The following is a 12674-nucleotide window of genomic DNA, read 5'->3' as shown; positions in this document are numbered from 1 at the left end:
TGGGCAACTTTGTTTAGAGAAATGCAAACAACTCCAAATGAAATTCCTGCTAATTACTATGAAGCTAAGAAAATTGTTTCCCAACTTGGGTTTAAGGAGGTTAAGATAGATTGTTGTGTCAATGGTTGTATGATATATTACAAAGAGGACAAAGATCTTAGATAATGTAAATTTTGTGGGGAGCAGAGATTTAAGCCTAGGAAGGAAAAAAATAAAGAGGTGCCATATAAAAGAATGCATTATTTGCCATTGATTCCAAGGCTACAAAGGTTGTATGCATCAATGAGTACTGCCCCTCATATGTTGTGGCATCACCAAAATCGTAGAAATGACGACGTGATGACACATCCTTCCCATGGTGAAGCATGGAAACATTTTGATACCAAGCATCCTCATTTTGCAAGCAAACCGCGTAATGTTAGACTTGGACTTTGTTCTGATGGGTTTTCTCCTAATGTTCATTTTAGCACATTGTACTCTTGTTGGCCTGTTATAGTTACCCCTTATAACCTTCCACCTCATATGTGTATGAAAGACCCTTTTTTGTTCCTAACGTGCATCATACCCGGAAAAGAAAATCCCAAAGCAAAAATTGATGTTTATCTTCAACCATTGATAGATGAACTTAAAGAGTTATGGGATGAAGGCGTCCTAACATACGACATTCATAGCAAGAGGAATTTTCAGTTAAAGGATGCATTAATGTGGACAATTAACGATTTTCCTGCTTATGGAATGTTATCTGGTTGGAGTACGGGGGGAAGATTAGCTTGTCCAGTATGCATGGAGGATACCAAGGCCTTTTGGTTAGATTATGGCGGAAAGAATTCGTGGTTTGACTGTCACAGGAGATATTTACCTGAAGGTCATCCTTATAGGCGTAATAAAGTTGGTTTTAAGAAGAATGTTGAGGATGATGAAGAACCTCCTATTAGTCTTAGTGGCGAACAGATTTGGGAAAGAGTTAGACACTATCCTAAAATAGTTGACACAGGAGGACAAGTGAGATTGAGCGGATATGGGGTGGAACACAATTGGACCAAAAGGAGTATATTTTGGGATCTCCTATATTGGAAAGATCATTTAGTTCGTCATTGTTTGGATCTAATGCATATTGAGAAGAATTTTTTTGATAACATAATGAATACTGTTATGGATACTGAAAGAACAAAAGACAATGAAAAGGCAAGGTTAGACATGGCTGTGCTTTGTAAGCGACCAGATTTGAATTTGGTGCAGGTACGCGAAGGTCATTGGGCAAAGCCTAAGGGCAACTATGTCTTGACACTCCAACAACGAAAAAATATTTGTAAATGGGTACAAGAGTTGAAAATGCCAGATGGATATGTTTCAAATTTACAAAGGTGTGTCGATGTCAAAGGAGGAAAATTGTTTGGGATGAAAACTCATGATTGTCATGTATTTATGGAGTGTTTGCTTCCGTTAGCCTTCAAAGAGTTACCAGACCACGTGTGGAAACCGTTGACCGAAATAAGTCAATATTTTAGGGACCTTTGTTCATCTACTCTTAAGGTTAGCGATCTTGTACAAATGGAAGTTAATATTCCTGTTATTTTGTGCAAGTTAGAAAGAATTTTTCCACTAGCTTTTTTTGACGTAATGGAGCATCTACCAGTTCACTTGGCATATGAGGCACGTGTTTGTGGACCAGCTCAGTATAGGTGGATGTATCCCTTTGAGCGTGAAATAGGCACGTATAAGAGATCAGTGAAGAATCGGGCTAGAGTAGAGGGTTCAATTTGTCAAGCATACCTGGCTAGAGAGACATCAAGTTATTGTTCTTATTACTTTGAGCCACATGTCATGTCTAAGAGAACAAGGCCAAATCGGAATGATGATGGTGGTGTAAGTTCATCTGAGCCTACCATTTCTATTTTTGATCAACCGGGTATTGCTGGGGGAGCCAACAAAGACAGATGGTTAACTAGTATCGAAATGAAAGCCGCTCATTTACATATCTTGTTGAATTGTCCTGAAGTCGATACATTTAGAAGTCAATACGAGCAGATCCATGGGAGCAATAATTCTTTATCCAACTTTCCATCATGGTTCCGTGAGCGTGTAAGTTTTTACATTTTGTTGACTGTATCAAAATATCTCAAAGTAAATCTTGTTTTTCTAAATACTATATTTTGTTTGACAAAATCAGGTAAAAAATCCCAGTAATGGCATAACTTGTCCTCATTTATTGAGTTTAGCATTCGGGCCAAAAACTAGGGCCACGAGTGTTGGTATGTTCAAGGTTAATGGGTATAGATTTCATGCTCCTGAGCATGCAACTGGAAAGAAGACAGATAATACAGGCATATATGTTAAAGGTGATGGAGGGAATGATGCATCTGATTGGTACGGTACTCTTAAAGAGATTTTGATTGTTGAATATCCAAGTCTTGTTAGTTTAAGAGTCACCTTGTTTTACTATGAGTGGTATGACCCTACTAGGCCTCGGGGAACGCGTAGACACAAAGACTACAAAATAATTGAAGTATTACCCACTAGGGGATATGGGAGTTACGATCCATTCATCCTTGCACAAAAAGCTAGAAAAGTGTATTACATGCCATATCCACAAGGCTATAAGTCTAATTGGACATGTAAACCACGAAAAATAATGAAGGAAGCACAAAATGAATCTAAAATCGAGGTGTATCAGAATGATGAGCCTCCACATGCTAGGATCATTTCAGAAACCGAGTTTCCACCATCATTAGCATCTACGTCAGGAGATGTTGATATGATACAACTTCAAGTAGTTGACCTCCAGGTTCCTAACGTAAATAATGAGGAGGATGATGACATTGAGAACTATGATGACGATGATGCTTACATTGATGATGATGGAAGTTTAGAATTCTCGGATTGAGGTTTTAGTTGTAAATTCTTAGTTTGCAAATTTGTTAATTTACTTTTAAGACTCTTGAACCTTGACTTTAAGAACTCTCAGCCATTGATTCCTTTAAACTTTGAAGCATGCATTTTTCGACATTTTTCTAAATTAAATTACAATTTTTATTCTTTACCCAATTTCACTTTTTTTTATTAAAGAAAAATCTGCTTCTGCTATATTATTTACCCTTCACTCATTTGTGGCATATCTCCCAAAACACGCTACTTTTTACTACTAGCTGATGACACTACTAGCTTATTTTACTTTAATTGCATATTTGCTAATACTTCTCTTGCTGCTGCTGCTTCAATGAGCTGGCAGTGCAGGGTTAGTACTCATCTTCCTACTCTTCCTTCCCATGCATTTTCCTTCCTACTCTTCCTACTCTTCCTACTCTTTACTGAATTCAAATCCGCAAAAGTATTTTACTACTAGCTGATGACACTACTAGCTGATTTTACTTTAATTGCATTTTACTTTAACTAGTATGGATAATAACTTGCTTATTTTAATGTGTACAGGATATTGTTGGTAGAGACGGAGATCGCGGCCGTGGCCGTGGCCGAGGCCGAAAGGGGAGGCCTAGGCTTTCTACTGGTCAGCCCCTTGACTTGCATGCGGATCCATACTCTCTCGTTGGGTCATCATCCGACACGACTGCTCCAACCAATGGGAGACCGCCACCTATTGCTACTACTACCCCCTCCCATCAGGAGCCTCAGATACAAATGATGCCTACTCCGGGTGTGCCAAGATCATGCACTCAACAAGCCAATGAACCTTCCAATACTGCCTCACATGGTGTGCAGAGTGATCCAGCTATTGAAGCTCCTAGTCGACCAGGATCTTGTGGGGAAAGACAAACCACATCTAATAGTAACCAAGATGCTCATGGTCAAGGAGCATCCACTGCCACTGGTCACTCCAGCACAAGTGCTCCAAAGCTTAGATATGATGGTGCCAAATGGTTTGTTATTTGCTTTAAATTTTATGAATAGCATGTCTCATTTTTACTAAGTAATATGTCATTATCATTTTTTTGGTTTTTGATGTAGTTGGCACCCACCTAAGCTTGGATTGAAGCGTATTTCTCAGGTTTTTAAGGAAAACTACAACAAGCCTTGGCTGAGTTTTGATGAGGCAGATGATGATATTCGAAAAATATGGTGGACGGAGTGGAGGGTAAATTTTATCTACCTTGTTTTACGTATTTTTTGTTGTAATGTTATTAACTTATTACTGTGTTAATGACTTAATTAATTCAATTGTTCTTATTATATTTTTTGTTTATTTTGGTTTCCTGAATTTAAGTTGTTCCTCTTATCAGCATTCTAATCTGTATCTACTGTGAGATAATTGATTTCAAAGGTGTATTTTTCTGGACATCCCTGCAACTGCAAGTGTTGGTTGTTTTTGCTTCTACTTTTAAGTCTTTGCGTGAAGTAATAATGAATGAGTTAATGAAACTAACATAAGTGGAAAGGGGTGTATAGTGATATTAATGTCTCCAATGGAGGCAACCACCAGATCCTACATGTCCTAATTGAGATCACGGTGGTGGGGCCTCAATCACTGAATCTCCCAAGTAACGTTAAGGAACACCAATTTTTTAATAAACTCTCTTCTGCTTCATTTGATTATTAAAGCCTAATATTGTTGAAGTTTACCCCTGCTGCCATCCATGTGCAAACCTTTGATTTGAATTTAAATCTTCACAAACATCAAACATGACACCCATTGGATTCTCGACAATAGTACTATTAAACTTGTGACTAGCCCAATCACGTGTAGTTGTGTACAAAGTTATGCATATCTATTATTATGCTTCTCTGTTTCACTTTTTTTTAATTATTTTCTATGTGGTATGAGAGAGAGATAGAGAGAGAGAGAGAGGGTGTGTGGGTGTGTTTGAGTGTGGTGTTAGTGTTGAGAGAGCGTAGCTATCTGTCTACTTGCTTGCTTTTCCCTAATTTATGACTAAAAGTGACTTATGAGAGAGAGCAAGTGTGTGTGTATATGTGCAACTGTGCATTGCAAATTGAAACTAGTTGCAGGATAAAGCTTAAATTATCTTTAGATTTAGCTTAAATTATTATTACAAAGTAAACCAAAAGTACTATAGATTAGTCGTATTCTTGTCCTTTAAATTGATGGCTTATGTATAATTGTACCATAGACCTAAAGTTGTGGCTTTTGAGCTCTGAAGGATTATGTCCACAATCTAAATTAATAGCTTTCTTTAATTTAATTATTACCTTAATTTTTTCAACATTGTCTTAGATGAAACTAGGCACTCAACTCGAACTAGAAAAAAGATCAGCATATTTAGATGATTTTCACTACATGATTGTATTATCTAAACCTCATTATTGTTTTTCGTTTTATCCTAATATTTTACATAATTTTGCTATTAGAGAGAATTCTGATATCTTTAGATTATTATTACTTGTTAAACTCAGCATTACTTGTTATTTATTTGTCAGCAAAATAAATTTGTATCTGTTTAGAGGCTAAATTTTATTCCAATGATTTTTTTAAAATAGAAATGCTTTGACATTATTGATACGGAAGAGGATGATATCTATCAAGCTTGGAGGTTTAGGGCTGCCAAGCGCTTGCGAGGTATGCTCCATGCCATTCGCAAAAAAGGTGCCCGTCCATATTAGATCCCACCAGAAGTTCTTGGTGAATTGATGAGACGTTGGAACACTGATGCCTATAGACAATTACAGGCGAGAAATACAGCTGCCAGGAAATCGACTTGAGGTACTTCTCTTCACACTGCAGGAGGCACCACCTTTCCAGAAGCGAGGTTACACTTGGTAAGTTGCTTATAGAATTTGTAATTTATATTTATATTATACAGAATTTGAATATAAATTGATAAAATAAATAATATGTATTTGCATGAACTATACATAGAAAGGACACAGTAGATAGCCTGCTTTATAATTCCTACTAATTATTAGATATTAGATTTGGTTGTCCCTAGTGAATCTATTAGAATTGCAAACAAGGTTGTCCCTGATCTAGGCTTAGTGAATCTAGAGTAGTCCGGGGCCTATGATTCACTTCCTTGGTCACTTAATGCACTTAATGCACTTCATGGGAACCTGTGCTACTTGATTGCTGTTGCTATTTTTAATTCAGTTGTGAAACTTTCAGCCACTAAATCAATCATCTAAGAGTAGACATTGTTGCTGTTTTTCTACATGGGTATGGCATTACTACCACATATAGAAGTAAATAATTTATTATGTAGTTCAGTATTTGTTTAGGTACCAATTGTTTATTCAAGCTATTCTCTTGCATTTTGATTGTTTTTTCTTCCCTTCCCTTTAGTTATTAAAACTTAATACATCTCCTGAAGTTGCATTGATTTTCATGAGGTTTATCATTAGTAGTAAGGTTCTACACGAATTTCCTTGCTTATTTTATTTCCAAATCTTCTGCATATATAGATATGATTGAATCGGTTATTTGGTTATGCTTTGGTAAGCCTTAATCAATAGAGAGTGAAATCCGTTCTTAATAATGATCTTGATCTAGTTTCTTCTTGAATTGATGCAAACTGCTGAGTTTTATTTTCTGCTTAATCAATTGCTTAGTACAATACATCCCATATTACATGATAATTTGGTTACATTATGTAGAATCATTCGCTTGGAAGACAATCATGTATGGATGAGTTTTTTGAGCACACTCATACTCGCAAAGAGGATAGGACTCAATGGGTTGATGAACACTCCCGAAAGACAAAGGTAACTTACCTTTATTAATTGTAACTATTTTGTTATCTAATTATTATACATTATTAATACTTATAGTAGTTTATCAATCATTTCTCCTCATTGTAGGATATATTTCAAGAGCGTATGTTTCAGGCTGAGCAAGAGCGGCAGGCTGCTATAGAGGCTGGTGTAATTGATCCACCGCCTGTCTCTGAGGAAAGAATATGGATTGAGACAGTGGGTGGAAAACGAAGAGGTAGGGTATATGGCATGGGTGAGGTAAGGGACTCTTCCATGGTGCGGCCTCGAGTTGATGGGCCAACCACGACCACCAGCGCTGATGTTTTGGATCTTAGAGAACGAATCATAATACTCAATAGGGAAGTTGAACAATATGCCGCTAAATATAGAGAGCTTGAAGACCGCTACCAAAGGGAGAAAAGAGAGTGGCAACAGACTGTTGAATCCTTGCGTGAGGATCTCAACACCAGTAACTCACAGATGGATCAATTTAGTCATCAGTTGAGCAGTTTGACTGAGTATGTGAGAGCCATGGGTCCTAGTAGTTCTGGATCACGTGTTCCCCCACCTCCTCCTTTTACTTTCCCAAGCTCTCAGAAAAGCACAGCCCCAGCCCCAGGTAGAAAACTCCCACCTATTCTACAGCGACCAGAACAACCACAGAGTTCTCAAAGGGAGGATGATTCTGACGATTTTGATGACTCAGATGATTATTTAGACGAGTATGAGTAGGTTATTTAATTACTTTACTTTGAATATTTTATATTATTAGTAGATTGCAATTTAAACGAATATAACTCTAAGTTTAGTTATTTATCTTGTCTTGAGTCTTTATGTTAGAGGGTTATTTATTATTTTGATAAGTTTGTAAACTCATTATCTAATATTTAGTATAAATTTTATTTTTATATTTAAAAGTTTATTTGTCTTGTTATCTAATATTCTGTTTAAATTTTATTTTTATATTTAAAAGTTTATTTGTATTAACGGTTTACTATTTTTCAAATAGAAAAAAAAATAAAACATATAACTATTAAAATCGACGGCAAAGTTGTCGCTTTTAAAAGTTAAAATAGACAAATCTAAATAATTAAATCGACGGCAAAGATGTCGATTTTATTCAAGCACATATCGACGGCCTTGACGTCGATTTTATTAAACATATTATAGACAAAAGTGTTGTCGATTTTATTGAATCAATTATCGACAAAGATGACGTCGATTTTAAATAATAATATCGACGGCAATATTGTCGATTTTATTAAGAATGTAAAATTCTCACACCCATATTACAGACGGAACCAACGTCGATTTTATTAAATTATTATCGACGGTTATGAAAGCCGTCGATTTTATTAGCATTTTGAGAAATCGACAGGCTTTATAGCGACCAATTGCGCCGTCTATTTTGTCGTTGAATTTCAATATTATCGACGGCTAAGCCGTCGATTTGGCCGTCAATTTTAGCGATGTTTCTTGTAGTGTTAGAAGTAGAATGTACCTCAAAGACGCCTTAGATGCAGTTCGCTGCAAAGCCTTTCCAACTACTTTAACAAAGACAGCAATTAGATGGTTCGACAATCTACCTCCTAGGTCCATCTCGAGTTTTGATGACTTAGCCAAGAAATTTTTGGCCAGATTCTCCATCCAAAAAGATAAGGATAAGTACGCCCCAAGTCTATTAGGAATCAAGCAAGGAGAACGGGAAAGTCTTCGCAACTACATGGAAAGATTCAACAAAACGTGCCTGGACATACAAAGCCTACCAACAGAGGCTGCCATTATGGGCCTCATCAATGGCTTGTGAGAGGGACCTTTTAGCCAATCTATATTGAAAAAACACCCCACATCTCCGAACGAAGTGCAAGAACGAGCAGAGAAGTACATCAACATGGAGGAAAACTCTCGACTAGGATAGACCTCAAAATCCGGATTCACCTATCCCTCCCGGGATAAGGACAAAGAGTGCAAAAAGAAGGAAGATTGACATGGGGAAAAAATCAAAAAATACCAAAATTACACAACTCTTCGAGTGTCTGATGAGCGGATAATTTATACGCTTTTTGGCATTATTTTTAGGTAGTTTTTAGTAAGATCTAGCTACTTTTAGGGATGTTTTCATTGATTTTTATGATAAATTCACATTTCTAGACTATACTATGAGTTTGTGTGTTTTTTTGTGATTTCAGGTATTTTCTGGCTGAAATTGAGGGACCTGAGCAAAACTCTGATAAAAGGCTGACAAAGGACTGCTGATACTGTTGGATTCTGACCTCCTTGCACTTGAAATAAATTTTCTGGAGCTACAGAACTCCAAATGAATCGCTCTCCACGGCGATAAAAAATAGACATCCAGAGCTTTCCAGCAATATATAATAGTCTATACTTTGTTCGAGATTAGATGACGTAAACTGGCGTTCAACGCCAGTTCCATGCTGCATTCTGGAGTCAAATGCCAGAAACACGTCACAAACCAGAGTTAAATGCCAAAAACACGTTACAACTTGGCATTTAACTCCAAGAGAAGCCTCTGCACGTGTAAAGCTCAAGCTCAGTCCAAGCACACACCAAAGTGGGCCCCGGAAGTGGATTTCTGCACTTAGACTTATTTTTGTAAACCCTAGTAGCTAGTTTAGTATAAATAGAACCTTTTACTACTGTACTAAGGGTCCTTTTCCCTATTTTCGAATTCATATCATATTTTGGAGGGCTGGCCATTCGGCCATGCTTGGACCTTCATCACTCATGTATTTTCAACGGTGGAATTTCTACACACCATAGATTAAGGTGTGGAGCTCTGCTGTACCTCGAGTTTTAATGCAAAGTACTACTATATTTTATTCAATTCGGCTTATTCTTATTCTAAGATATTCGCTGCACTTCAACATGATAATGTGATGATCCATGACACTCATCATCATTCTCACCTATGAACACGTGATTGACAACCACTTCCGTTCTACCTTAGAACGAGCGAGTATCTCTTGGATTCCCTAACTAGAATCTTTGTGGTATAAGCTAGAATCCTTTGGCGGCCACTCGTGAGGATCCGGAAAGTCTAAACCTTGTCTGTGGTATTTCGAGTAGGATTCAGGGATTGAATGGCTGTGATGAGCTTCAAACTCACGAATGTTGGGCGTGATGACAAACGCAAAATAATCAATGGATTCTATTCCGACATGAACAAGAACCGACAGATGATTAGCCATGCTGTGACAGAGCATTTGGACCATTTTCACTGAGAGGATGGGATGTAGCCATTGACAACGGTGATGCCCTACATACAGCTTGCCATGGATAGGAGTATGGAGGATTGAAAGTAAGAAAGCAGTATGTTGCAGAGATTCAACAGGGACAAAGCATCTCCATACACTTATCTGAAATTCCAGCCAATGATTTACATAAGTATTTCTATATTTATTTTATGCTTTATTTATTATTATTTTCAAAAAACCATTATAACCATTTGAATCCGCCTGACTGAGATTTACAAGATTACCATAGATTGCTTCATACCAACAATCTCCGTGGGATCAACCCTTACTCACGTAAGGTTTATTACTCGGACGACCCAGTGCACTTGCTGGTTAGTTGTGCGAAGTTGTGACACAGTGTGATTCACGTTTGAGAGCACTACCAAGTCTTTGGCGCCATTGTTGATGATCACAATGTTGTGCACCAAGTTTTTGGCGCTGTTGCCGGGGATTGTTCGAGTTTGGACAAATGACGGTTCATCTTGTTGCTCAGATTAGGTAATTTTCTTTTTGTTTTATTTTCAAAAATATTTTTTTTCAAAAATCTTTCAAAAAAATCTTTTTACTTCTGTTTTCGAAAAATTATTCTAAATTTTTAAGAATGAATTCTAGTGTTTCATGAAGCATGTTGAAGCTCGGCTAGCTGTAAAGCCATGTCTAATTCAAATGGATTGAGGCTTCCGCATATCAGTATATGAAGTTGGATGAAGTATTAGGTGTTGTATGTCTGATTTATATGCTAAAGCTTGGCTGGCCATTGGCCATGTCTAGTGTTTTGGACAGAAGCTTTCACAAAAAGCTTGGCTGGCCATTGGCCATGTCTAGTGTTTTGGACAGAAGCTTTCACAAAAAGCTTGGCTGGCTATTAAGCCATGTCTAATTCCTGGACCGGAGCTTTAGACTAACATTGCAAAGATTCCTGGAATTCTTATTAAAAATTTTGAATTTCTTATTTTATTTTTCCTATATGTTTTCAAAAAAAATTTAATAAAATCATAAAAATCAAAAATATTTTTTTTCTTGTTTGAGTCTTGAGTCAATTTTTAAATTTGGTGTCAATTGCATGTTTTTTAAAATTTATGCATTTTTGCGAAAAAAAAATTCATGCATGGTGTTCTTTATGATCTTCAAGTTGTTCTTGACAAGTCTTCTTGTTTGATCTTTAAATTTTCTTGTTTTGTGTCTTTTGTTGTTTTTCATATGCATTTTTGCATTCATAGTGTCTAAACATGAAAAATTTCTAAGTTTGGTGTCTTGCATGTTTTTCTTTTCTTGAAAATATTTCAAAAATAAGTCTTGATATTCATCTTGATCTTCAAAGTGTTCTTGGTGTTCATCTTGACATTCATAGTGTTCTTGCATGCATTATGTGTTTTGATCTTAATTTTTCATGTCTTGTGTCAATCTTGCTGTTTATTCAAAAAAAAAGGAGAAAAACACAAATATGACATCTTTTCCTCTTTTCTCTCTCCTCATTAAAAATTCAAAAAATCAAAAAAATATCTTTTTTCTTATTTTGCCCATAATTTTCGAAAATTTGAGTTGACTTAGTCAAAAAATTTTAAAACTTAGCTATTTCTTATAAGTCAAGTCAAATTTTCATTTTTTAAAAAAATCCTATCTTTTCAAAATCTTTTTCAAAAATCAAATCTTTTTCATTTTTTTATTATTTTCCAAAATTTTAAAATTATTTTCAAAATCTATTTCTTATCTTTATTTCAAAAATTGAAAACTTCACTAATAATTAATGTGATTGATTCAAAAATTTTAATTCTAAAAATCAATCTTTAAATTTTAATTCAAAAATTGTTACTTTCTTGTTAAGAAAGGTTCAATCTTTAAATTCTAGAGTCATATCTTTTAGTTTCTTGTTAGTCAAGTAATCAATTTTAATTCTAAAAATCAAATCTTTTCCAAATCATATCTTTTTCAAAATTGATTTAAAAAATCTTTTCTAATTTCTTATCTTTTCAAAAATTCGATTTTCAACTAACTAATTGACTTTTCTTTGTTTCTTATCTTTTTCAAAACCAACTAACTACATTTCCCTCTCTAATTTTCAAAAATTCCTCACCCTTTTTTTAATTCTTTTTAATTAACTAATTGTTTCAAATTTTAATTTTAATTTTATATCTTCTCTTAATTTTCGAAAATCACTAACCCTTTTTCAAAATTAATTTTCGAAATTCTCTCCCTCTCATCTTCTATTTATTTATTTATCTACTAACACTTCTCTTCACCTCAAGAATTCGAACCTATCCTCCCCCTTGTGTTTGGATTCTTAACTATTTTCCTTCTTCTATTCTTTTATTCTTCTACTAATATAAAGGAATCTCTATACTGTGACATAGAGGATTTCTCTTCTTTTCTCGTTCTCTTCTCTTTCATATGAGCAGGAACAAGGAAAAAGGCATTCTTGTTGAAGCTGATCCTGAACCTGAAAGGACTTTGAAGAGGAAACTAAGAGAAGCTAAAATACAATAATCCAGAGACAACCTTACTGAAATTTTCGAACAAGAAAAGGATATGGCAGCTGAACCTAGCAACAATAATGCAAGGAGAATGCTTGGTGATTATACTACACCTACTTCCAAGTTTGATGGAAGAAGCATCTCAATCCCTGCCATTGAAGCAAATAATTTTGAGCTGAAACCTCAACTAGTTGCTCTAATGCAACAGAACTGCAAGTTTCATGGACTTCCATTAGAAGATCCCTATCAGTTTTTAACTGAATTTTTGCAGATCTGTGAGACTGTTAAG

General features: G+C 35.7%; 2 protein-coding genes across 2 annotated transcripts; both read left to right on the top strand.

The window, feature by feature from the left end:
* Positions 1–282: 282 nt before the first annotated feature.
* LOC112709231 (uncharacterized) lies at positions 283–2884 on the top strand. Its single transcript, XM_025761128.1, has 2 exons — positions 283–2082; positions 2171–2884. The coding sequence occupies exons 1-2, from the start codon at positions 283–285 to the stop codon at positions 2882–2884; spliced, it is 2514 nt and encodes an 837-aa protein (XP_025616913.1).
* A 3682-nt stretch (positions 2885–6566) lies between these two features.
* LOC112711065 (uncharacterized) lies at positions 6567–7521 on the top strand. Its single transcript, XM_025763613.2, has 2 exons — positions 6567–6669; positions 6766–7521. Exons 1-2 carry the CDS (start codon positions 6589–6591, stop codon positions 7390–7392), a joined length of 708 nt encoding a protein of 235 aa, XP_025619398.1. The 5' UTR covers positions 6567–6588; the 3' UTR covers positions 7393–7521.
* The last annotated feature ends 5153 nt before the right edge of the window (positions 7522–12674 follow it).

The sequence above is a fragment of the Arachis hypogaea genome, chromosome 9, assembly GCF_003086295.3.
Source record: "Arachis hypogaea cultivar Tifrunner chromosome 9, arahy.Tifrunner.gnm2.J5K5, whole genome shotgun sequence".
In the NCBI taxonomy this organism is placed as follows: Eukaryota; Viridiplantae; Streptophyta; class Magnoliopsida; order Fabales; family Fabaceae; genus Arachis; species Arachis hypogaea.
This window is presented reverse-complemented; position numbering and strand designations above follow the sequence as displayed.